Below are 24189 nucleotides of genomic sequence, written 5' to 3'. Positions count from 1 at the left end.
CATTTATATATCTAAATATTGTTTGATCATCTTATTATTTAACATTCATCCATCCAGCCATTTTCTGCAGTGCTTATCTTACACAGGGTCATGGGGAACCTGGAATCAAGCCCAGGGGACTTGTGGCACAAAGCCCAGGGTGCAAACCCATAACGGGGCAAGATCACACTCACACTCACACACTCATTATCACACTACTGAGGCCAGTCAGCCTACATTGGATGTCTTTGGACTAGGGGACTAACCAACTTAGTAAAGCCTTGGCATACCATACCGAGGTTGTAAATTCACATGTGCACAGAACATAGTGTTATTTTTCATGCTTTTAGACCATGGTGCTGCACTTGAGCCAAAATGGCACAAGAAAAAGGAGCTAAAGTGAGGAGCAGTATTAAGTCCAAGGAAAGAATTGCACGTAACTAAGACACGCGTCTGTTTTACTCCAACTTTCCTCAGTAAGTTCAGACAGTTCAGCTGTCCCCTGTCCATGCTGATCATATTGAGGATGTGTGAGTAGGCTGTTTACCAATACTGCTCCAAAGATATGTCATGTGTTGCTTTTACTTCCAGGGCCAAGCTTATGCCAGCCCCAGTTCTCCTGCTTGCGCCTTGTCTCGCAGGCAGTCGTGCGAGTTCTTCCCACAACCATGTGGTGCTTCATACAAAGCATGGCATACAACCACGGTTCAGAGAGCTGGACACTGCTACTCCCGTACTGACGCTTCAGGATTCTTGCCTGCTTTTTCAAGACCTCTACATCTTGTCTTTTTTGCTCAGCCAATCCAATTCCTGCCTGCCAAGCTTTCTGTATCTGTCTTTCTCTCTATATATATCCCATCCTTCTGCTCTTGTATGTGCACGCATATAGTCCTGGCTTTCATATGCAGTAATGGTACTTAAGACATTACAGCTTCAAATGTGTCCTTTTTGCACCATATCTCCTGACATTAGATGGAGTTCTTGATCTGTCCTTCGCAGAACATTCATCTCCAGTTTAAACGCTTAAAGCCAGCCTCACATTTAGTTTGTATTTAATCCCCCAGAAGCACCGCTTCAAAGATGAAGGGAAAACTCAGAGAAGCGCATACATATACTGCCCTTGTGTGGGCGTAAGTATATTGAATGATAATCCACGCAGACAGAGGCATGAGAATGGCAACTCTCTGCCCAAAGCGCCTGGATTGGGAAGATGAAAGCAGCATGTTTATTCAAGAGGAGGAGCTGGCTGCAGGAAGGCAGAAGGCCGCATAGGCTTTGATCCACTTTTAACTTTTTTTATTTTACTGATGTACGTAAAACTCATGAACATGTAGTATAAACTGAATGAAACGAAAGTCACAAAGGGTCTAATTTTATTCGAAGTTTTTTAAAAATGTATTTGATTTAACTCTTCCTCATATGCCCCTATGGGATTGTTCCAGGGAATGCAGGTTATGGGTAATTTAGTGCAGATTAGCTGAGATGGAAGGTGTCTCAGTGTGCTCAGGAAAACTGTTCAAGCCCCCTCCCCCTGCCCCAAATTTCCTTCAAGCTTCATAGCATAGTTTAGTAAAGAACTAATTTTCCTAATCTACTTACTTGCATGGTAGCGCAGAAAATACAATATAACATTTCAAATTCACATTTTTTTGTGCTCTCCGTGATCATCATTCCTGGGAACTTTACATGTGGCCGCTGGCAAGTGAGTGAACGTTTTCAAGTGCGTCTCATGCAATAATGAAGTGCTGATCTGCGCCACTATGATTTGGATAAGTGCATTGGAGTATGGCCAGACAGCAGGCAGGCGGTAGCAGCTAATGAGACAGCATCCCTCAAGAAGGTGCGTGGGCTCCTAGCAGCCGCTGCTGTTCCTTAGGTCCCACAGCTTTGGCCCCATGGCTGTATCCTTCACATCTCATCCAGCACACCATCAGCTGGAGAGGATCTGTCTGCCTCTGTCTTTTTCTTAGTTTTGTCTTTGACATTCCTTCACGTTTTTTTCTCAGGTGGCAGAAGAGTGGGAAGGTGAGAGTCTTGTTAGAAGCAGCTTGGAGTGGGGGAGGGCGAGAAGACTTGATGATGAGAGGCCATTACGAAAGTGATGTGTATTTTAAATGCTTGTTATGGACTGAATAGTGAGATGGATCCACATGAAAGCATCAGTAAAGGGACAGTAAAGAAGGGGTGGGAGCATGTGTTATAATAATAACATGGTCTTACTAAAGGTTATTGAAGTGTTAAGCTGTGTTTAACGCGAGATGGATGTGCTTTTTAAGTGCAAACGTGTGCACTGGTAGGCCTGTCATTAACACAGTGCTCCATCTGGGCTTAGTGCTAAGGCATCAGCAGGTGTGACGCCAAACGTGTGTGGGTGCTTGTGTGAAAACATTAAGTGGCAGGCAGGTTGGAGAACACTCAATGTTTTTTTTTCTTTTTTTTTTCTTTTTAATGAAGTGCCATGCCAGTTGATTAAGTAGTTCTTCAGGGATGAATGTTAAGTGCATTTTTCCTAGCCCCTAATATATGCTGTCATTTGAAAATGTCATCTTTTGTGTAATCATGCAATATCTCTTGTATTGTTATGCTCACACTGTAGCCCTGGCTTAACTTTAATAACTTTGTCAGGGTAATGACTGTAGCCTAAAATGAGAAACAGAATTATTGAGTCCCGGTACATGAGGCTGGCTGCAGGCTGTCTGTGGGGTATTTAGATATTAGAGGAAGGTGTGTGCTAGTCGGTGTGTGCCATACACACTCTATCTCGTCCCTCAATTCTTTCCCCTCAAGGGCCAGCGTGCGACAGAATGCACAGGCGACACCTCACCAGGGACAGATGGCTGGGAGAAGAAAGAACATTGTGGCAAGAATTTTAATAAAGAATTATATCATCAATGACACCAATCCTAGTGTTTATTCTTGGTTGTGCCCTCAAGCAGTTTTTTTTGTAGGTTGGTGTGCAGGTTTTATATGCACAGTATCAACAGTAGAGTTATACGCCTTGTCTTTTAATCTACACGTTACACAGGCATTTGATTTTGAAGTTTTTCAAAAATATTTTTTCAAAAGTTTTCAAGTTTTTATTTAAGGTTGTTTCTCCATTTCTTCCCAATATGATCACCTGGCAGTTCTCACCAACCTTTCCTGAGCCTTTCCCTGTTCTACACTTACCACACAGACAAGGTGAAAGCTAGCATTTTCTTTACTCCGAATCGCTTGAAACCAGCCTTTGCACTGACAGAAGAAAGAGTATGCAGTCACTCCCACCTAGAGAGCACAGCCAATTTTGTTCTCGTCGTCTCGATTCAAACTTGCGACAATAGAACAAATGCTTTTTCCTGCTCAGGAGCACAAACTATTGAAAATGTATATATATTTTTAGTTTTCTCTCTTATTTTCCTCTCTGTGAGTCCTACAGTATGAAGGGTTGTTGTAAGACCAAATTGAGACTCGGTCACTGGCTTCTGACAGTGTAGCCGTGTAGTGTGTGTACCCCAATAATTATATTCCCCAGTTTTTAATAAATGCTTCAGATAGTTATTTCAAGTCCCCTTAGTAGGGGGAAGGCCCTCTTTATATTTTCTCCCCCCTCTCTACTCAGTACCTCTAAATACATGTTGCAGTGTGAGTCACTCGCCCACCTACTGCTTCCTTAAGCATCTGCAGGTTCACTCCCCCCGAGACCTTAAACACTGTTCACAATCTCCTCTTGCAAATTTCTTCAAAGAAAACTTTTTGTGTTCCCCAGTTGATTGCATTTGTTGAGTCTGTGCTGTGGAGTAATGCAATTTTGCCTACCTAGCATAGGGCTAATTTAAATCAATCTGTATTTGTAAATAATTAATGCAGTGTTTAATTCTTTCTAATTTGGTAAGAATTTAACAATGCCTCAGTGGTGAAGCTTCGAACACTGTAATTGATACTTTGGTGACATTAGACCATTCATCTTCAAGCCATGTGGCATATTCTATGGCAGATCTGTTCTGAATGCTAATGATCCAGCGATGAATACCAAAGGACAGGGTCAGCCATGATACAGCACTCATGAAGCAGTAAGACCTGGGGGCCTTCCTCAAGGGCCCGACGGTTGAACCCCAATCCTCTGATCAACAACACAGGGCCTTAAACTTGAGCCTTGAGATTGATAAATAAAATGATTTATTTATGAGAGTTTTGTAAAAAGTGTTTTTTTCCCCTATTCTTATGTCTTAATGCTAATCTACACATTTGATCTTCCCTTGAAGCCCCAATGATTAATTCAAAGACATGTTTATATCTGCATAATGGGACACCATTCCAAATCGTCTCACCACATCTACCTTTTGTTTTCTCCATTTGATATTCAGGTTTTTATTTGTGTTTTGCACACATCATGCTCATCGGTCTATTCATTGTTGTGTTCTTTTGTCCCTCCCAATCCATCCTTGTGGGTGCAGTGAGCAACACGAGCCTGTGCTGGAGGCAGAACGCAGGTAGGAGGTATCTCTGTATGAAGCAGCCCTGTCTGACTCTAATCAAAGTCAGGTTGCTTTTCTCCGCCAATCTTCACCCTGGCTAATTAAGGGAAACAGCAGAGCTTTTGAAATTGCATCATCGAATAATAGAATCGCTTAATTACTGTGGTGCTCCTTATGAAATGAAAGTGATTGTTGGGTTGTAATCTTATCAGTAATCGTAATCGGAGTGCATGTTGATTACGTGGTGTCTCTTCATCAATGCTTACCCAATCTACCACCATTCTCCTATAAAATTGCCTTCTTTTTTGTTAATGCTTATTTCCATGTGGCACTGCCTTAATGCCTTTTGCCTCCAGGTTGCATATAGACATTTAGCATTTATTACACAAATACAAATCTTGGTGCGCACTGAATGGGACAGTAAACCATAACAGTGAGGAGAAACGGGAAGTGGCTTTATAGCTGAGAATACATTCAGGCAGTTATTTAAATTCCCACTTTGTGAGTAATGTAGAGGAATTTGAAAACACTTCACAAACACAAACACACAGTGAAGCATCCCAATAGAAAGTAGAAAATGTAGATGGGATGCAAATCACACCAGTCAACCACCTCCTTTAGCTCTGTGGGTGCAGAGTAGGTGTTTTAATGCGAGTAAAAATTGAAGTCCTGCTGCTTTGCCTTTTTCTGTGCCATAGCTCTGTTAGATTTAGGGTGGTAGTGTGAAAGTCTGTCATTTGGTAACATTCTGTATCTGCAGTAGATTGAGTTTAACAGAGGATTATTGTGTTTAGTGTATCGTGGTGTCCTGTGAATCTCTTTTTTTTGTGTGTGTGTGATTTGGGTATAGAGCGACGTGTTATTAGTAGTTAAGGGCGTGTAATCTAATCCATGTTTATGTACCGAAAGCTACATGCCGATATCTATTTCATTCATTTAGAAGGAGGTTAGAGAGCCTTGCCGGTGTGTGCTTTATAGAGCACTGCAAAGATATGGACTTGGTTGATCCATTGCCTTTACAGTACAAAAGGTTAACTGGAAGGAGTGATCACTGGACCTTACTCCCAGTGACAAAGCTTAAGGACGCATACAGTATAATGCAAATATGATATTGACATCAGAAAGCCTGTGCATTTATAGGTCTTTCCTGGAGGAATTACGCTTAAACTATAAGAATGAACCAAACAGCTCAGACTTTCTAAACATTTGTCACATTTGTTTAAGAAATCCAAGCTAACAAAACTGAACAGAGCCATTCATACAAGTTGCATTTGGAATGTTAAGTTCTAATATCATTATTATTATTATTAGTGAAGCAAGATTTGATTCATATGCAGTTGGGAACCTCTCTTCAACACATCCTGTTCTTTGAGCCTATATCAGATGAGTCTATATCTGGTTTCTCATCTATGGTTAGCTACAGGTGGAAAAGAGGTGCGTGTCTGATGGATGAAATCTTGGGAGGAGACAAGAGATTGATGTATTATTAAGCAGCCTCCAGGCCGCTGTCTATTATTGGAGTTGTTAGTTCAAGCTTGTAACAGTCAGCGATCAGCCAGAGAGGATGTGTGTACTTTTGTTTTGGGATGAGACATCGTGGTTTATTTCCGAACTTGGGAAAAGACCCATTTCAAATATTTCATAAGATGCTGAGAGAAATAATTCGTTTCATATTGTTGCTTTTAGAACGACTTGATCCGCAGTCAGACATGCTGCCCTTCGTCATTTCTTGCTCACATGCAGCCTCTCTTACCTGCTCATCTAGCTGAAAAAAGAAAGCCGAAAAATAGACTTAGCAGTTGAACTGAACCAATATTTTGTCCTGATTATATTAATTAAATGATTTGGCCTCAATGTGAAAATACCTACAATATATACAGCGTAATGTTACTACCATTAAAATAATTAAGACGTAAGTGTGATCTGGAATAAAAGATCATTTAGTAATTATGCAGGACTAAACTTGCAACATTTAATCAGATCTGTTGGAAATCATGTGTTGCCAGCACTAATTTATTATAGAGGTAAAAAACTTTATTGTAATGGTTCATTCACTTTTCTGTATTTCTTCAAATTTCTAAGCTGCTCTTTTGCAGACATTAAAGCAATATGGTTGTGCTTTCATATAATCCAAAGCTTTATAAGATCAATATCTCAGCTGAAGGATACAGATGGCCTTTCAGCGTTGTGTAATGTCTCTCTCTGTGTTATAGCAGGACCGACATCTTTCTTTAATTATCTGCTTCAATTCTTTTTCTTCAATATTATTTTATTAAACTTTTTTCTTCCAGATTTTTTTGTGCGCATTTTTCTCTGCCCAGACCACACCAGCATTTTTGTGAGTTCTTGAAGGGACATAATGTAGAGCTATTCAGTTTTGACTATTCTGTCCATTTAGACCAGTAGACCTTTTTCACTCTTCCGTTTATGAATGCGGAAGCATAAACCGAAGCATTTCACACCTTTCAGTGAGGCAGCAAATATAGTTTGCAATCTTTGCAGTGACCTTAAGTATACATATAATTCAAGCAAACATACTTGACTTTCACTCATTTCTCCACCGATGTGCTTGTGAGAGAGAAATGGCTTTCGGGCTATTATCTGGGATAAGGATGAGGAGTATAAACGTCTGCAGCCTGCATTTCAAAGAAACAGAATACTGGAAATCCAGGTGTAAATATTAATAGCATGAGACTATACAGTCTCCAACTGAATGGACAGATCAAATATCTTTTTTCCAGCAAAATATTTTGACTTGACAGAATCCCGAAAAAAAAAAAACCAGCAGTGTGTAGGACCACAACCATGCAGCTCTTCCTCTCTCAGATAAGTGAATATTTGTACAATATGCAGCCAAAAGTATGTTGACATCCCACCATCACACCTGTAAGTACTTGTTGAACATCCCATTCCAAAGCTGATATTCCCTTTACTGCTATAATAGCATTGACTCTTCTGGGAAGGCTTTTAGCTAGATTATTTTTAACATGGCTGTGCGCATTCAGCTACAAGAGTAAGGCCAGGAGAAAAGTTTTAGAGCTTACTTACCATTCCAGTTCATCCCAGAGGTTTTCAGTGGGGTTGAGGGTAGGGCTCTGTGGAGGAAACTGGAGTTTTTCCACTTTGGCCTTCACACACCTTGACTTTACGGGGCTTGCTTTGTGCACACATGTACAGTGGTAGCTCAGAAATAAGACTTTATTGGAAATCGCAGCAGCGTTGGGCTCTTACCTCTCAACTGCTCAGTTGTGCAAATGAAGTAGCTGCAAATTGCTCTGGATAAGACCATCTGCCATAAATGTAGACATCACGCTAGAATACATTAGTCCCTTTCTTCCAGTAAAAGGAAAACTACACCATACAAAGACATTCTAAACAATTGTCTGCTTACAGCAGTTGTGGGAAGAACCATTACATTTATTACAAGACCCATTACATTTATGGCATTTGCCAGAAGCCCTTATCCAGAGCAACTTACCTTAAACTTAACTTGTGCTTAAATTTTATCCTATTTTTTACAACGGAGCAATGGAGGGTTAAGAGCCTTGCTAAGGGGCCCAGCAGTGGCAGCTTGGCGGACCTGGGATTCAAACTCAACCTTCCAATTGGTAGCCCAACACCTTAACCACTAGGCTACCACATGCTGGGTGTTATGGTCAGGTATCCACATACTTTAGGCCATATAGTGTAAATTCAGTAAATTACTATGAAGAAACTATTTTCATTACACCTTGTTGTTAGTGATTGCTAGCTAATTAACTGCTGTGTTTGTTAGGAGCTATAGCAGGTGATTGACACCAACTCTGTAGCTGTGTGAAAAGTAAAAAAACATAGGTATTTTCCAATTACTTTAATTGTGACTATACCTTTAGTTCAGATTCACAGTGTGACCCTTGCATTTCATTACCTAAATAATGCTCAAAGTGTCAATGCTACTATTCAGTTCTGGATATCATGACATTGGTATTGTGAAAACAGTCCATACAAGTTTTCTAGGGAAAAGTAGGGCTAATAGAAGCTATTTAAGACCTCACATGGGCTCATCTCTGCTAAGAGCTTGTTCTTAGCAGTTGTTTCCTTTTTTCAACCTATTTGAATGTCCCTATACCAGATTGATACAGTTTAGGATTTAGACTGGGTCATTAAGTCATACTAAAGGCCAAGGCCGAGCAGGTTTTTGGATTACAGTAGTACCTCGAGTGCTTTGGCATACGAATATTTTGAGATACGCCTTCACACTGCACGTGACAAACAAATTTTCGGATCCGTTTTAAGCGTTGGATCCGTTAAAAAAAATTTGAACTTGTTTTTATTAAAACGACCGGCAGATGTTAGTGAGGAAAGAGTGACAAAAAAGGCAAAAACAAGTGAAGAGAAAAGCGATGAAGAAAATGAATCAAAATTAATGTAAAGAAAACAGAAATTGTAGCGATTAAGTTCAGTTATGTTAAGAGAATTTCGGTTAAGTTCTTTAATTTTAGTGAATTTTAGTTAAGTTCTATTTAAGTGTACAGTAGCCAGTAAGAGAATGAAAGTGAAAGTGTAATTCCTCCTAACTCTTCCTGTTTACTCCTCCCTCAACTTACGTGCGCACATTTTTCATATTTAAAACACATTCAAAACAACTGGAGTGGAATTTTGTGAGCTGGAACGGATTAATGGGATTTCAGTTAATTTAAATGGGGAAAATTGCTTTGAGATACGAGCAATTTGAGATACGAGCAAGGTCACGGAACGAATTAAACTCGTATCTCGAGGTATTACTGTATTTGTAGATTCTTGTCTGACATACATTTAAATGCAGCAGACAGGTATCTATTGTACTGTAACTGGATTTTAAGCACTGTGAGATGCGAGCTCATCCAGAATTGGTGGTGAGTATGTTATATGGATGGTCTAAAAATTTAATTGAGTGCCAGGATCTACAGGCTGTTTCAGTATTTTTTTACATATGTAAGAGAAGATGAAAAAAGCTGAACGCAAAATCACAAAGTATTCATTCATTCACTCATTTTTTTTATTTGTTAATTCATTCTTTCATGTTCAGTGATCGTTTTATTCTGGTCAAGGTTATTGATGATCCATATCTTATCCCATGAGCACTGTGCACGAGGCAGGAATGCACCCTCAAAAAGACAAGATTTGCTCTTAATAAAGCAACTGACTGATCTTTCACCGGTTGCTTTTCCCACATATTTTAAGATCAGTTTATCTGTGCTAAAAGCAGCTCAAATGTCATATTGCAGCAAGAGAACTCTTAAAATGTTGAAGATTTAAGTTAAATCTTAACAACCATAACCCTGACTTCATTTGCTTTTTAGACCAAATGAATCCTCCTCTCTCATATTTGCCAGTTGCTGGCACAGAATCAGTGCTCAATGATGCTGCAAACAACCTGAGATTTGATTGAATGTCTATACTGGAATCTGGTTTAAACCCCACAGTCATGATCAAGCTCACCATGCTGAGATCTCAGACTAATATCTCGCACCCTTTGCACCAGTTTGACCGTCATCCTCAACGATCTGCCCCCATTCCATTTTACTTAACTACTGTACAGCGAGCTGTGAACTGCTTACACCACCACTTGCCCCAGTGGTTAAACAGGATTGTGAAATAGTCCATGGAGTTTTGTATTGTCAAGCTAATTCCTTTATTATTCCTTCATTATTTTGTCTGCATTCTTTTGAAGGCAATTTTTTTTCTTTTATCATGTAATATTGTGAGGATTTGCTAAAAATGTGTGCCTCCAAGTTTTCAATCCAAGCTGGCACTCATTTTCAGAGCACACTTGCTTCTCCTGCCATACTGTTCAGTTTGCCAGAATGTTGTGAGCCCTGTCATTTACGAGACAGTTGTCACAATCATTCACAGTCACTCAGTCTGCACCAATTTATTTTTCGACCAGTTTGTGTTGTAGTGGATTTGTTAAGTTTGGAGAGAACGCTAGAAAAGGCACAGACAGGGTAAACTATTAGAGAGTTGAACGCTTGCCATCCATGGAGGCTGGTCTTTATTTTGATTGAGATAAATGTAGTTGTCTTTTTCCCTGTTCGGGTTGGCTGGGATGAAGTCCATTTTATCCAGTGTACTGAAAGGGCCCTTGTGTCATAGATTCCTTTTACTTACAGCTATGGCACTACCTGTAACCCGGTACAATTTAGATTGGACCCATTAAGGGCTTTGTGCTTTTTCCTGGATTATTTTGTTCATAACAACAACTGCAGAAAAGTAATGGAATTGAATTTTGTCTTAACTCTTCGATTACACAATGGTATTTATAGCATCAAACAAATCAAGAACCCATTAGGTCTGACTGACATAAAGGGAGAAAGGAATCTGGAACAAAGATGATGTGCAGTACTTACACAATGATTTACCGACTAGAAAGCATTGATGGTTTTTTTGGGACATCTTAATTGAATACCACCGCAATCAGCATATTCATCAAAAGGGAGATTTGAGCTTGGTTCGTCTTTGAGAATAGGCTGGATTTAGAAATTAATTAGAGCTCCATTATCCTTTGGACTGCAGATTGCAGCACGAGTATGATAGGGGAAAAGGATTGCTGTATAAGCGCGTGTGTGTGTGTGTGTGAGCAAGACAGAGACATACAGACAGACAGACAGGCTTTGGACACAGAGGAGTGTGACAGGGATCACAGCTATCTTAGACCTCTTCTTTTTCCTGACAGGGTCAGTTCAGACTTTCTACATTCTGAAACATCATGTACCAGTGACTCACAGTCAGCCAGTTCTTTTTCCCAGTAACATCAAACGAAAATGTAACACATTATATATCAAGGCAGCAGTATGTGGGTGTGTAATCCCGTATATTATCCATGTAGTGAATCACATATAGAACTTTTCAGGAGAAGCTAAAATGATTACTCTGCTTGTCCACGCTGCTCTACATAGTATATTAAACTATTTTTGCTCACCTAAGCAACATTGTTATATAAAACAGATGCATGGTAAAATGTGTTCAGAACTCTAGCACTGTTACCTTTGTCTTGAGTTCATTTTCAAAGGACATTCCAAAGGACTTTGCTAGAAAGACTGGACCTTTATAGACATTTGAGTTATGAGGCCTCTGCATCACACTGACAGTTTGGAAAGAGTTTGGACAGTATTGTAAAAAGAAATCTTGTAGCAGCATCATTATTCAAATTTAGTAGTATAACTTAATATAAACCATAAGCTGGGTGGGTAGATGTTGGCATTAGATTTTCAAACTGGTTTTGAGCTTCTTAGAAGATTTCTCACTTGAAACCCTTCCAGATAAGGAAACACTGTTCTAGGGTTTGACATTGAACCTTTTAAGCACACCTACAAGTGAACAACTAAAGAAAATTTATGTTAATTTGCTTTTAGGAGATGTGATTTTTATTTAGAAAGTAAACATGAGTGCTAAAACTTAATTAAATGTGTTAATAAGATTAAACATTAATAGAAAACTAAATCAGACAGCTCATGTAATGTGCACAGTGATTGAAAACAGATTCTAAACTAGAATTTAAAACTTTTACTGTGTGTGTGTGTGTGTGTGTGTGTGTGTGTGTGTGTGTGTGTGTGTGTGTGAGAGAGAGAGAGAGAGAGAGAGAGAGAACGTAGGGGTGCATGTTTATTTCAGCAGGTCTCAGGGTGCCTTCTAAGTCTGACCAGGGTCCAGGGATGAGGTTGCGTATCCATCACTGTGTAGTGGCACACGGTCAGTGTCAGCCAAGGGACTTGCTCCTGTTTACCGCTGTCCTCCTCACCCACTAGTGGACAGATTCAGGACATTTTAAGTTTATTAGTCAAGCTAAAGTAGGACAGGTGCAGTCTGAGCATTTTCCTCCATATTCTGGTTATGAACGTACTGAGGTAGCAGCAGCAGCAGCACCGTATGCGTGAAATTCAATAATTTTATTGGACATTCTGTGCATGCTTGCTTTCAGTTTGAGATGAATGGTATGTCAGTAAATTGGCTTCTGCTTTTCCTTTTGGCATGCACTTTTAAATTTTTCATCTGTCAGATGCTGAGAGGACCCCTGGCTCTCTGAATCTGATCTAGCACAGTTTACCCCAGCATAAATGGGAGAAAAGGCAACACGTAGAACGTTAATTACATATTCGAAATAGTCTTTAGATACTGAATCGCCTTGAGGTGTATAGTTTTGGGAATGTTTTGCCACAACCACAATGATTCCTCAAAAATTTCCTGTAGATTTTTAAGATGGGGCAGAACATCTACAAAGGATTTACACCATGTGCATCAGAGACAAAATCAGATTTCAGACATGGTAGTAGGTATGCTAGCACCAATACACACACACACACACACACACACAGGTCAAATGCATCCATATAACTACTTCACACACCAGTATGCAGTTGCTGAGTAATGTAAAGAATTTAATTTAAGAATGTAATTTAAAAACAAATGTTTGTCTTTTGCTTATCTGTTCATATCCACAATCACTATCATTTCGATGTATTCTCTGTTCATCTAAATCGGTGTGTATTCTAATTTCATATTACTGTTCAGAATTATTCTCTAATCGCTTTTCGTATCAAATGTATTCTATTAAGCACAAATTCTTGTTAAAATGTACATTTTCTTTAGGGATATTTTGTTTCAGAGAACCTTTTTTTGATTTGTTCTATGCTATTATATAAATAAGCAGGGCTTGTAGTATTGTTGCAGTTTTTACTACCTAGTCAGTGAGTTAGGAATATTTTAAACCAGGAAACTGAAATTAAATCATTATAGTTCTTGACTTATTGACTCAGAAATAACTTAATTGTACAGGCTCTGTTGATATATGAATATCAATATTTTACAGATTTATCAGGAGAAAAGAAACTTGTGGTTTTATTCCAGACTAGGTGGCGGTGTCAAAATGCTTTGCTTGCATAGTTTACTTTAACTGCTTAATATTTATTGTGACATTACCTTCATCTGGCAGGTCGTGTCCCTTATCATCAGCCACCACCGGATTATGAGCAATCAGTCTCTTGCTCTTCTTCTTTTTTCTCTTGCCTTCACTTTTTCTCGGCTTCTCTATGAGCTGTCACTATCTATAGTAGTTGTAATTAACATGGGCTTGTGTGGACAGAGAATGACATGTGTATCAGAGGAAGACCCTGGCCAGAAATTCCCTAAGGCGAGGTAGACGCATCCCTGCCAACGGTACAGCCGAGCATTCCTTTGCTCACTCCGTTACTCAGAGCTACATGACATGTAACAATGACACTCAAGGGCCCTGTGAAGGACACACTGTTCCCCTCATACTCTCCTTGTATTTCTTATACTTTATTTTTATGGTCATGTGGAGGATTGTTGTGTCCGAGTGTTGAATAATTCACATTATGGTAGTTAGCCAGTTGTGCCACCTTATTAAAAGAAATGCTCGGGCATGACCCAACGTACTAAAAAATAAGGTCTGATATATCCTCAGACAATGTAAAGGATACGAGTGGCTGTGATGGATTGAGAAAAGCATCATCATTACAGGTATTATACTGGCCCGAATAGCCTGGTAGCAAGTGCTAAAGAAAGGATGTCTCTCTAGAGGATGTGCTAGGGTGAAAAATGAGTTGCTATAAACTAGGCAAGCCCTTTAGTACTCTAAAAAAAAAAATAGAAAAGTAAAAAGAAAGACCTGGCTGAGCTTCTGACAGCAGAGCCTCTCTGATGACTTGGCCATCCATTGATGACTTGGCCATCCATAGATGCAAAGACAAGCACACAGCTGTGGTTTTAATTGTAAAGCCATGACCTAAAATGATTTCAACAAAAGTCTATATAAGTATAGTATATATCCTGTTATCATGGTGGAGTCATGGTAGATCTAGAGCTTATGCTGGGAACACTGGGTGTGAAGCAGGGATACATACAGCAAGGCAATGCCAGTCTAGTTCAGAGAAATATGCACACACGCACGCACGCACGCACGCACGCACGCACACACACACACACACACACACACACACACACACTAATATCCTCAATCATACCCAGGGGACAATTTAGTGTAGCTAATCTTCATTCTGGCTTGGTTTTACAAGGAAACTGAAATGAACACAATGAGAACCTGTGAAACTCTGCATACAGTAGATAGTACCCCAAGCTCAGGTCCAGCCAGGGATCCTGGAGCTGTGGGGTGTCAGTGGTACTCACTCCAATACTTTGTCAATGGCAACTTAATCAATATAAGGAATTCATAAACGTAAGGCTATGAACAGTTGATGTTTTGTGTCTCTGAAAGCTTTAATAATTCAAACACTAATTGCCTTATCAAAGATTCATTGCAGAAATTTCTTCTGCAGACCTTGACTTTGCAAAAAGTTTCTTTGTATTGCACCAGCTAGCACCAGGCTCGCTCTCAAAAATGCATTGCCTTCTTCATAGTGTTGACTCAGTAAACGAGCGCTGCTCCAGTTGTTGACATAAGGCCTAGATTTGGAGGGCACCTGAAGCTGCACAGTGGGTTACAGAGAAAGATGCCCAGGCTGGTAAGCTTTGTATCCTTGTGTTGTTTTTAAGCCTGACATAACTGTCTGTAGCCTCAGCCATTGCACTTACTTCAGCCCGAGTGCAGTAATAACAGCTGCAAGAGGCTGACTGCTTTGCTCTCCTTACACTAGCACCCAAGCAAATGGAAGGGAGCCGAGCGGAGCTACACAAACCTCACAGCCTGAGGGCACTCAAGCATTTGGCTCTGTGTTTCATGTTCTACCTCTGCCTGCAAATTATACCATACGCCAGGTTGCGGATGGGATGTGCATCTTTGAATGCTATCTAGCAGTTTGGCTTATTTTCTTTTGCTGCACTTTCCTGCGAAAAAGAGCTGCCTGCAATAGCTTTGCTGTTGGCATAAAAAACATCTGCAATTGTTTGTTAAGGATGCTGTGGCACCCAGCTGTGTTCCATCCACTGCTTTGTAATTTTTGCTTGTAAAATCCCATATGACATGTGATGCATTTTTCTGACATGATCCTTAGAACACTCTTCCCTTACCATAGTGGAGCTGACAGTCTTTAAAACAGGCTTCATGAGCCAGAGAAGACATCTGCCACAATGCGTGATAGAATCTCAATTTATACCGCTTTTATCTGCATCTTTCCTCTTTTTTTTTTGATATACATATCCCCTATTGTCTACCCAGTGCCTGTCCTGTCAGAGAGAACAAGACAAGCACTGTAAAGCACCTTATCTTCCCACAAAGCTGATGGCTATTTGAGGGAGGCAGTAGTAGGAGGAAGGGCTTTGATGTTCACTCTTCTACACTGCATTTTCAAATCAAAGCGCCATCAGGTCTCTGTGAACAAGCCTGGCAAAAATCCATTTCTGTCATTCCATCCTTGTATGATGCTTAGGAGAAATATTCACACACACACACACACACACACACACACATTTTGTACTGAAGTGGACTTAATTGGAATTATATGTCATGGAGCTACACAATTAGCAGGAGGGTAATGCAGGGTTCAATATTGTTTGTTAATTTATGAACAAAAAATTCTTTAAATGCATTATTTAAACATGGAAAGGATGTGGTACAACCATGCCTAAAGGAGACCATCTACCAAAAGTTACCGACCAGCTAAGGAGGTCATTAGTCAGGAGACGCGACCCGCAGGCCAACTCTGAAGGAGCTGAAGTGATCCACAGCTTACACAAGAGGAGGTGTTCACAGGACAACCATAGCCTGGACACTCCGCAAAGCAAAGCTTTATGGAAGTGTTATGTTTATGATAAGGAGACCTTATGGACCTTTCAATTCAGGTCCATAAAGTGTTTCGAAATGTAATAGTTTTTTGAAAGCTAAGAACCTTAATTATCCTGTGAACCATCAAAGAACCCCTGAAGAACCTTTTTATGCTTGCTACAGTTTGCTACATAATGTGATGTGTGGAACACCCCTGACACACACATACACACATTGTTGTCATTCCTTTGTTATCCGCACACTACTTTACTTTTATGTTCCTTTCAGTTTTCACCCATCTTTTGATCTCTCTACCATTTAGCTTGCTTCTCACCCTCACATCTCTTTGTACTCTCCCTGTGCTGTAGCACTGTGTCATAATGTAGTTCATTTTCAGATGCACCGCTGACTTTAACAGAACCTTTGTGAAAATTCCACTCCTGTGAACAGAAAAAAACCCAAACCTCTGATAAATGACCTGCTGAGATACCTGGTGGGAGACATTTATGTGTTCCAGAAAGAGTGAAAATTGCATTGGTGGAGACCTGCAGTGACCCTGGCGTTGAAATGAGATATAATTCTAGGTATGACTAATAAAGGCGACTATTTATGCAGGGCCTCAATGAAAAGGTTAGGCTAATTTGAGCTATTGCTGTGCATCCTTTCAAAATAAAATAAGAATATTTATATTACTTTCAGCTGTCGTCATTTAAAATATTGCAGAGCAGAGGTCTAATTTCAAAGGGCACAAAAAAGGTTGTTACCCAGCTGAAATCACACACGCATGCACACACACTCAGACACATGGAGATATCTTGATTTTGGATTAAGATGGCACAGGAAACTGATTTGAGGGGCTTTTAAAGAGGGTGTTATTATTGGGGTGGGAACGGCAGTTTCTTCAGACACCAAAGACTGCTGAACTGCCTTCAGAATCCCTGATTTATACCTGAGTTTGGTCGATGAGATTTTTTTGTGTATGTGTGTTTCTTCTTCTTCTTTTTTTTTTTTTGCCATCTCCACCACCCAAAAAAAAAAATCAACAACAAAAACATGGTGGTAGGTGGGTTGACTGTACCAAATTGTCTTTAGGTGTGACTGTAAGAATGTATGTCTGTTATACCTCATGATGGATCAGTGCCCCATCCAGGATGTCTTCACAGCTGTATTCCCACCTCACTCCACTGTTTGCTGGATAGACGACCGGGATCCTGACCAGAAATCAGGTGTTGCACACAGATAAATGAATGACCTAGATGTGATCAGACTGTTGCAAAGCACATGTTGACCTCAAGCATTAGAATGGGGAAATTCTGATCTCACTCATTTTTAGCTACATGTGAAGTCCTAGCCAGATGTGCTGGTTTGAGTATTTTAGAAACTCTTGATTTTCTGGTATGATCAAGAGATCATGATGTGTGTGTGTGTGTATGTGTATATCAGGGTTCCCACGCGTCCTGGAAAACCTGGAAATCCTGGAAAATTAATGACCAATGTTCCAGTCCTGGAAAACACATGGAAAATGAGAGAAAACATAAATTGTCCTGGAAAAAAATCTTTTTGTCCTGGAAAATTATTATTTTTAAATGTTCTTGATCATTTAAAGAACAGTTTACAACTGGTCAAAACAATTAAAGTTAGTAACAGAAAACGCTCTGTTCAGGGATGCAGAGTTTTTTCTTATGCTGTTTAATCTCGCTGTGACAGATGACGCTGTCTTGTGTTGGGGTTTCAGGTGCTAGGAATGGTTTAAGTGCTCGAATGTTTTCAGCAAATGGTGACAGTAAGCAGGTTATATTAACCTTGTTAATCTGAATATCATGTGCAAAGGGAATGCACATCAAACTAAAGCATGCATGACGGGATTGGCCTGAGAAAGGAAAGGGTATTAATATGTGCGGTCTTTTTATTCTATAAATGTTGAAATTTCATTCACATGACAAATTGTCTTTAAAAGTATAGTTAAGTAATAGCCATAAAGTGTACGTTGTTTTTAAGACTTCTGGAGAGAAGAACATGTTACTTTAGGCTCTGAATCTGTGATCCTTGTCTTTTTTTGCTAAATTTGAAATGTCCTGGAAAAGTCCTGGAAAATGATCTCTGAAAAAGAGTGGGAACCCTGTATATGTATGTATATATATATATATATATATATATATATATATATATATATATATATATATATATATATATATATATATATATATATATATACACACACACACACACACACACACACACACACACACACACACACACACACACACCATGGCTTCTGCTCTGATCTTGGATGACAGATCTTGCAATATCCCTACACAACAATCTGATCTCACCTTCGGTCACAAAGTAACGGTAACTTTGGGTAACCATGGACAATCAACTGTCCTTCCCTTGCATGTTGCTTATGTGACACGCTCATGTCGGTTTCTTCTCTATAACATCAGAAGGATTCAGCCATTTTCATCCACAGAGGCTTAGGTACTTGTTCAGTCTCTTTTCATTTTGAGACTGGGCGACTACAACTCACTGCTGGCAGGTCTACCTTTGAACACAATTAGTCCTCTGCAAATGATCCATAATGCAGCTGCACAACGTGTTTTCAATCTGCCTAAGTTCTCACACACCACCCCACTGCTGTGCTCCCTCCACTGGCTTCTGGTAGATGCACACATCAGATTCAAAACACTGATGCTTGTCTACAAAGCCAAAAATGGACCATCTCCCTCTTACCTCAAAGCTGATAAAATCTGAACTCCTAGCACTGCTCGAATGGTCCCACCATGTCTCCGGGAAAGAGGTAGGTATACAGCAAGACTCGTTTCTGTTGTGGCACTGAGGTGGTGGAATGCACCTCCCCTAGATGTCCAAACAGCTAAGTCACTTGCTATCTTCAGACGACAGGTGAAGACCTACCTCTTTTCATTCATTCATTCATTTTCTACCGCTTATCCGAACTACCTCGGGTCACGGGGAGCCTGTGCCTATCTCAGGCGTCATCGGGCATCAAGGCAGGATACACCCTGGACGGAGTGCCAACCCATCACAGTCCACACACACACACACACTCTCATTCACTCACGCAATCACACACTACGGACAATTTTCCAGATATGCCAATCAACCTACCATGCATGTCTTTGGACCGGGGGAGGAAACCGGAGTACCCAGAGGAAACCCCCGAGGCACGGGGAGAACATGCAAACTCCACACACACAAGGCGGAGGCGGGAATCGAACCCCCAACCCTGGAGGTGTGAGGCGAACGTGCTAACCACTAAGCCACCGTGCCCCCCCTACCTCTTTTGAAACACTTAAATTAGTTTGTTTTATTTTTGCTGTTTGTTTTAGGTGTATATGTAAAAAAGTGTTTATAAGTAATTATATCCTACGTCTTCCAAATGCCGTAACTGTACTGTATGTTCATTCACAGCAGTCTATAGAATTTATAGTCTATAGAATTCTGCATGCAAAATCCGTTGCTGATTAGAGAGGTCAAAGGAGAATGGCCAGATGAGTTCAAGCTGACAAGAAGGCTACAGTAACTCAAATAGTTGTTACAACCGTAGTTAACAGAAATGCAATATCTGACTGTTTAAATCTCATGGGGACATTTAGCTGATTTCCTTTTGGTTAAGGTTAGCGTTAGGCTTAGGTGTAGGCATAGCATTCATTAGCTGAATTCATAATTACGTCAATCAAAGCTCCTCACAAGGGGAGTAAGACAAATGCGAGTGGGTGTGTGTAAAATAAAAGGAATAGTTGTTGACAGTAGTTAAAGCAGAGTGAATCATGAATAGGAACTGAAATCTTCTTCTTCCACCCAATACAAACTCATTGTCCCTGTGGTAGACACACTCTATTTGTCCTTGTGTGCAGTGGCAGGTTAAAAAGCGGCCTTTGGCCTGAGCATATGATTGTAAGGTCTTTTAGTGCACAGAGTAGCCTGTGGGAGTTTTCCATACTCTCTCCTTTTCTCTGTCAGCTCTTCTATCATCTGAAGACGCGTCCGCTTCACAACGTTAGACGTCTAGCTCTGCAGCAGCCGCAGGCAAACTGTGTCTCTTCCCTCCGTGCTGCCTGAGCACACGTCTACTCTTCCTCTGACATTTGGGAGACAGTGATAAAAGATAGGTGGCTACTGAGCTCCAAACGGGAGCTAATGGCTTTATTTCCTACTTGTCTCAGTGAAAACACTGATGATGGCGCATTTATCATTTAAAGCACTACCTTAGTCAGGAGGCCTAGAAAATGGCACACTCTGTGTTAGAAGTGTCGTTATCTAAACCTGACAGTGGGTGTTCTTTTCATGCTTTTATTGATTTGAGATCACTTCTCTGAGAAATATTCCTGCCTCTGCAGACCCTGCCTCTCAGGGGCAGTGGTGGGTCAGGGGATATCCTCTGGGTTACTGCTCAGATCGTCAAGCGTTCAAGCCCCAGCACCAACAAGCTCCCATTGCTGGACCACATGAGCAAGATTACTAAACTCCATGGCTGACCCTGCACTCTGTTATGCTCTGAACAGAATTTCACTGAGACAAATAAAGGCATTCTTCTTCTTCTTGTGCTACGACCAGAGACTATTCATTTTTAATGAGAGCTGGAGACATCTTGCAACATGAGCAACAGCAACTGTCAGTGACTTGATGTGGGCGTGTCCAGCAATGTGAGAAAGTTGAGAAATGTTTAACATTATGCAAATACGTTGCGACGTGGTGTAGCATCTAGGGACGGTAGAGAAAACAGTAGAGTACACATGCTGCTTTTCCTTCATCTTGTGTATATATCTCCCTCCAGGATGTTTCATTTTACTAGCAAGAAAACTGATTTGAAATTCTAGTTGCAGCACACACTTGATAAATGTTATTACTATGGCAACCAACTGGCGACTTCATAGTACAGTGACTGGCGACTCACAGCGATAAAATCACTGCATGTGTGAACATAGGTTTATGTGGAATAATACAAAGGCTTGATATCCAAGTGCTGGATTTATAAGTATGTGTATATGTACTTTATAGTGTGGTGAAAGACTATGGTACTTCTCTCTGCCCAGTGGGTGTAATCAGCCTGAGGGGCTTTTAGTGGAAGTGTACAATTATCACCAGACTGGTTTTTATTACAGGCTAATAAAGACACAAATGGATTAGGCTGTTAAATCACAATGATTTACACCAGTATCCTGTTTTCAACATCAGGACTCTGCACGTGTAGTGAGGTGTGTGTGTGTGTGTGTGTAAAGGTTTCTGGCCTTTTTCCAAAGCATCAAACTTCTGTCTCAGATGCTTTTATGTCCCTGATTTTGAGAGACTGAGTGCATGTGGAGGCATGTGCTTGAGATGCAGTTGAAGAGAAGTAAACTTGGTCCACATCCGCCCCTATGTTGATCTCTGCCTTTCCATCATATATTTTACAAAATGGATGTCCGTGTCCTTTTATCTTGGTGTGCATACAAGCTGTTCAGTTTCTACCAAACTGTAGACATGTACTTGCTTTATATATATATATTTTTTTACCCTTGTCTGCTTTCAGTTTCCCCTCACCACTTTCCACTTTTCACATTAGTTAAGCAACATCACGTTTAATCAACTCTCTCCCTCAACCCAAGGGAACAGTCAAATTTACACTCATTGCAGTTTATTTTATTGCATTTTAGCTGTAAACTCAGCTGGGATTACACGCTGAGTTGTGGGTGGTATTTAGTCAAAACATTGAAGCCTTTAGCTAATGGCTTCGTTTATAGGTGCTCTGCTCATTAGCATCATAAGTAATGGGCTGTGTGGAAGTGAGGCTGTGTTTTGTGGGGGGAAAGAAATGAACAGGTGGCTTCATCTCTGCTGTGACTTTTTCCTTTTATTCTGCTACATCCCAGACATAGCTAGCTATTCCACAAAGATGCATCAGTTGGTCAAAAATCAATTAAAGAGGATCCAGGAGTCTGAGCGAGTTTGATCAAGGTGTTGTTGAATTAAGTGCCCTAATTTGTTCTTAGTCTTAAAGTCTCACTTTGTTCTTGTTTTCCTGTTTAACAGTCCATTCATTGAACTTAAACCATGAGCAAACCTCCTTTTGATTAACACATTTAACACCTTTCTACACGTTAGTTAAGAAGCATCATTATGCATTAAGCCTCATAATTAGTGTCTACTTGTCATATGTCCTGTCACTAGTTTATTCCATTGCTTTTTAATAAATTGTCCGATGTACACTCAACCTGTTTTCCTGATTTATTTGTTATTTTTTCCCCTTCTCTGTCAACAGGCTGTCCATCCAAGTCGAGCCATAGGCAATAGCAGCAGCAGTCTTCCAAGGGAGCGAAGGTCAGCCCGACTGTCCAGTTTGGGAGAAGAGCGTCATAGTGGAGGAACAGGCATTCGAGATCCTGCTGCACTACAGAGGAGGTCCGAACAGACATACTCATCATCTTCTGAGGCAACTACACCGCGAAAGCTAGACCATCCGGGGCCCTCTCAGATCCCTCGTGCCGTAGTGAGTGGCAGCACTTGCAGCCTGTCCTCAGACAGCGAGAGACTCACCATGGCAAGGCCACACTCCTCATTCAGCGGTCGTCTGGGCCAGCCGCCACGCGGGCCGCTCTCTCTGCACATGTACAGCCGCAAGAACGTCTTCCTCCAGCACTCGCTCTACACGACTGAGTTGCAGGCTCTTGGCCAGCAGGATGCATGAAAACAGACACACACACATACATACACACACACACACAAACTACAAACACACTTTAAATTAGACTTCTGCACTAATCATCAATCCCTCTGCCTCAGCAGCTGTTTGACCTCTGGCTGGTTTGGACAGAGCCCCAATCTAGCTTCTGCAGCTATCTTAAAAATGCCATCAATCCTCTATTGACCCCGCTTGACCTGCACAAGTAGACTTCATTACGCAGTTGTGTGACAAGGGCAGTATGGCAGAATAGTGGGTCTGACACCAGTTCACTGACTCACTGCTTACTGCTGAAAGACTGACATGGGAGATCATTCTGTATTTATCTATTTTTTATTTGTCTTTTGTATTTAAAATCTGTGTAGTAATGGTACCAGTGATATTGTCTATCTGTGTGTATTTAATCCTAGCATCTCCACTTACCTCTGATCGGCAAAGAAAAGAAAAAACTTAGAGAGCATACCAGACTTGAAAGATCTTAACGACAAGCACTCGTGTCTTATATCAAATTGATGCTTCATCTGCACATCTGTTGTGTTAGAGATCGGTGTGTATGGAATGCACACATTTGTAATTTACCCACCAGCATCTTTTTTGCACCAACAAATGTGGCCCATTCACATGTTGCCAACTCTTATCCTCTGGGGGATTTTAAGCTCTTGCTGCTAGTTGGAAATGATTCTTTCTCTCATTAACCTTTACTAATTGCATGCTACTTTGCTACTTTTTTACATTCCATAAACCGAAATCATACCTGAGCCTTTTTGTACAGTTGCTTAGAAATAGCGTTTACAGTATTTTAATAAGAAGCAGTGACAGCTTCTAGTGATCACCACGTCTATAAATAGAAACCAGGCGAGTTCATTTTACAAAAAAAGCTCGACTCATGACGCGACTCGCACTTCTTACATGTAATAACGGTCGGCTCCCACTACAGCAATCGTCATATTTATAATAGATAAATAAATAAATACAGCACACTAAATTTCACTTGAAAAATGGTGCATAAGAGCTATATTTAAGTTATTTGTTAAAAAAATGGATTGACATTCTGTGATGATTTAGATAAATGTACAAATATCTACACTCTGTACAAGGAGCTTGGTTTTTATAATATAATTTTTTTTTTTGTCCAATGTTGGGACAGCTTTGCACTTCGGACCAATGAGCATCGAAGGGCATTCAGAGGGGAAGGAAACCCTGAAGAAACTCACTTCTATCTATCCAGCAGGTCTGCTCCCGGAGGTCTGCTGCTCCACTTACAGCAATCTGCTGGGAGCGCCAGTACGCTCGCTCTCTCTCTCTCTCTCTCTCTCTCTCTCTCTCTCTCTCTCTCTCTCTCTCTCTCTTTTCTTTCTTTCACTCTCTCTCTTTTTCTT

At 40.5% G+C, this 24189-nt stretch overlaps 1 protein-coding gene across 3 annotated transcripts in view; it reads left to right on the top strand.

Annotated features, from left to right (window-relative positions):
- ccser1 (coiled-coil serine-rich protein 1) overlaps positions 1–23563 on the top strand; it is a 78167-nt gene extending 54604 nt beyond the window's left edge. Inside the window, exons 10-12 of one of the 3 annotated variants that reach the window (XM_060880869.1) lie at positions 3105–3159; positions 4413–4448; positions 22391–22564. In XM_060880869.1, the coding sequence (XP_060736852.1) occupies positions 3105–3159; positions 4413–4448; positions 22391–22422 (123 nt within the window). In that variant the 3' untranslated portion in view covers positions 22423–22564. Of the gene's footprint in view, positions 1–3104; positions 3160–4412; positions 4449–22390 lie in introns of all 3 variants that reach the window. The other 2 variants (XM_060880870.1, XM_060880868.1) reach the window with 2 other exon arrangements.
- Positions 23564–24189: the final 626 nt, after the last annotated feature.

The sequence above is a fragment of the Tachysurus vachellii genome, chromosome 11 (assembly GCF_030014155.1).
Source record: "Tachysurus vachellii isolate PV-2020 chromosome 11, HZAU_Pvac_v1, whole genome shotgun sequence".
Taxonomy (NCBI): Eukaryota; Metazoa; Chordata; class Actinopteri; order Siluriformes; family Bagridae; genus Tachysurus; species Tachysurus vachellii.
This window is presented reverse-complemented; position numbering and strand designations above follow the sequence as displayed.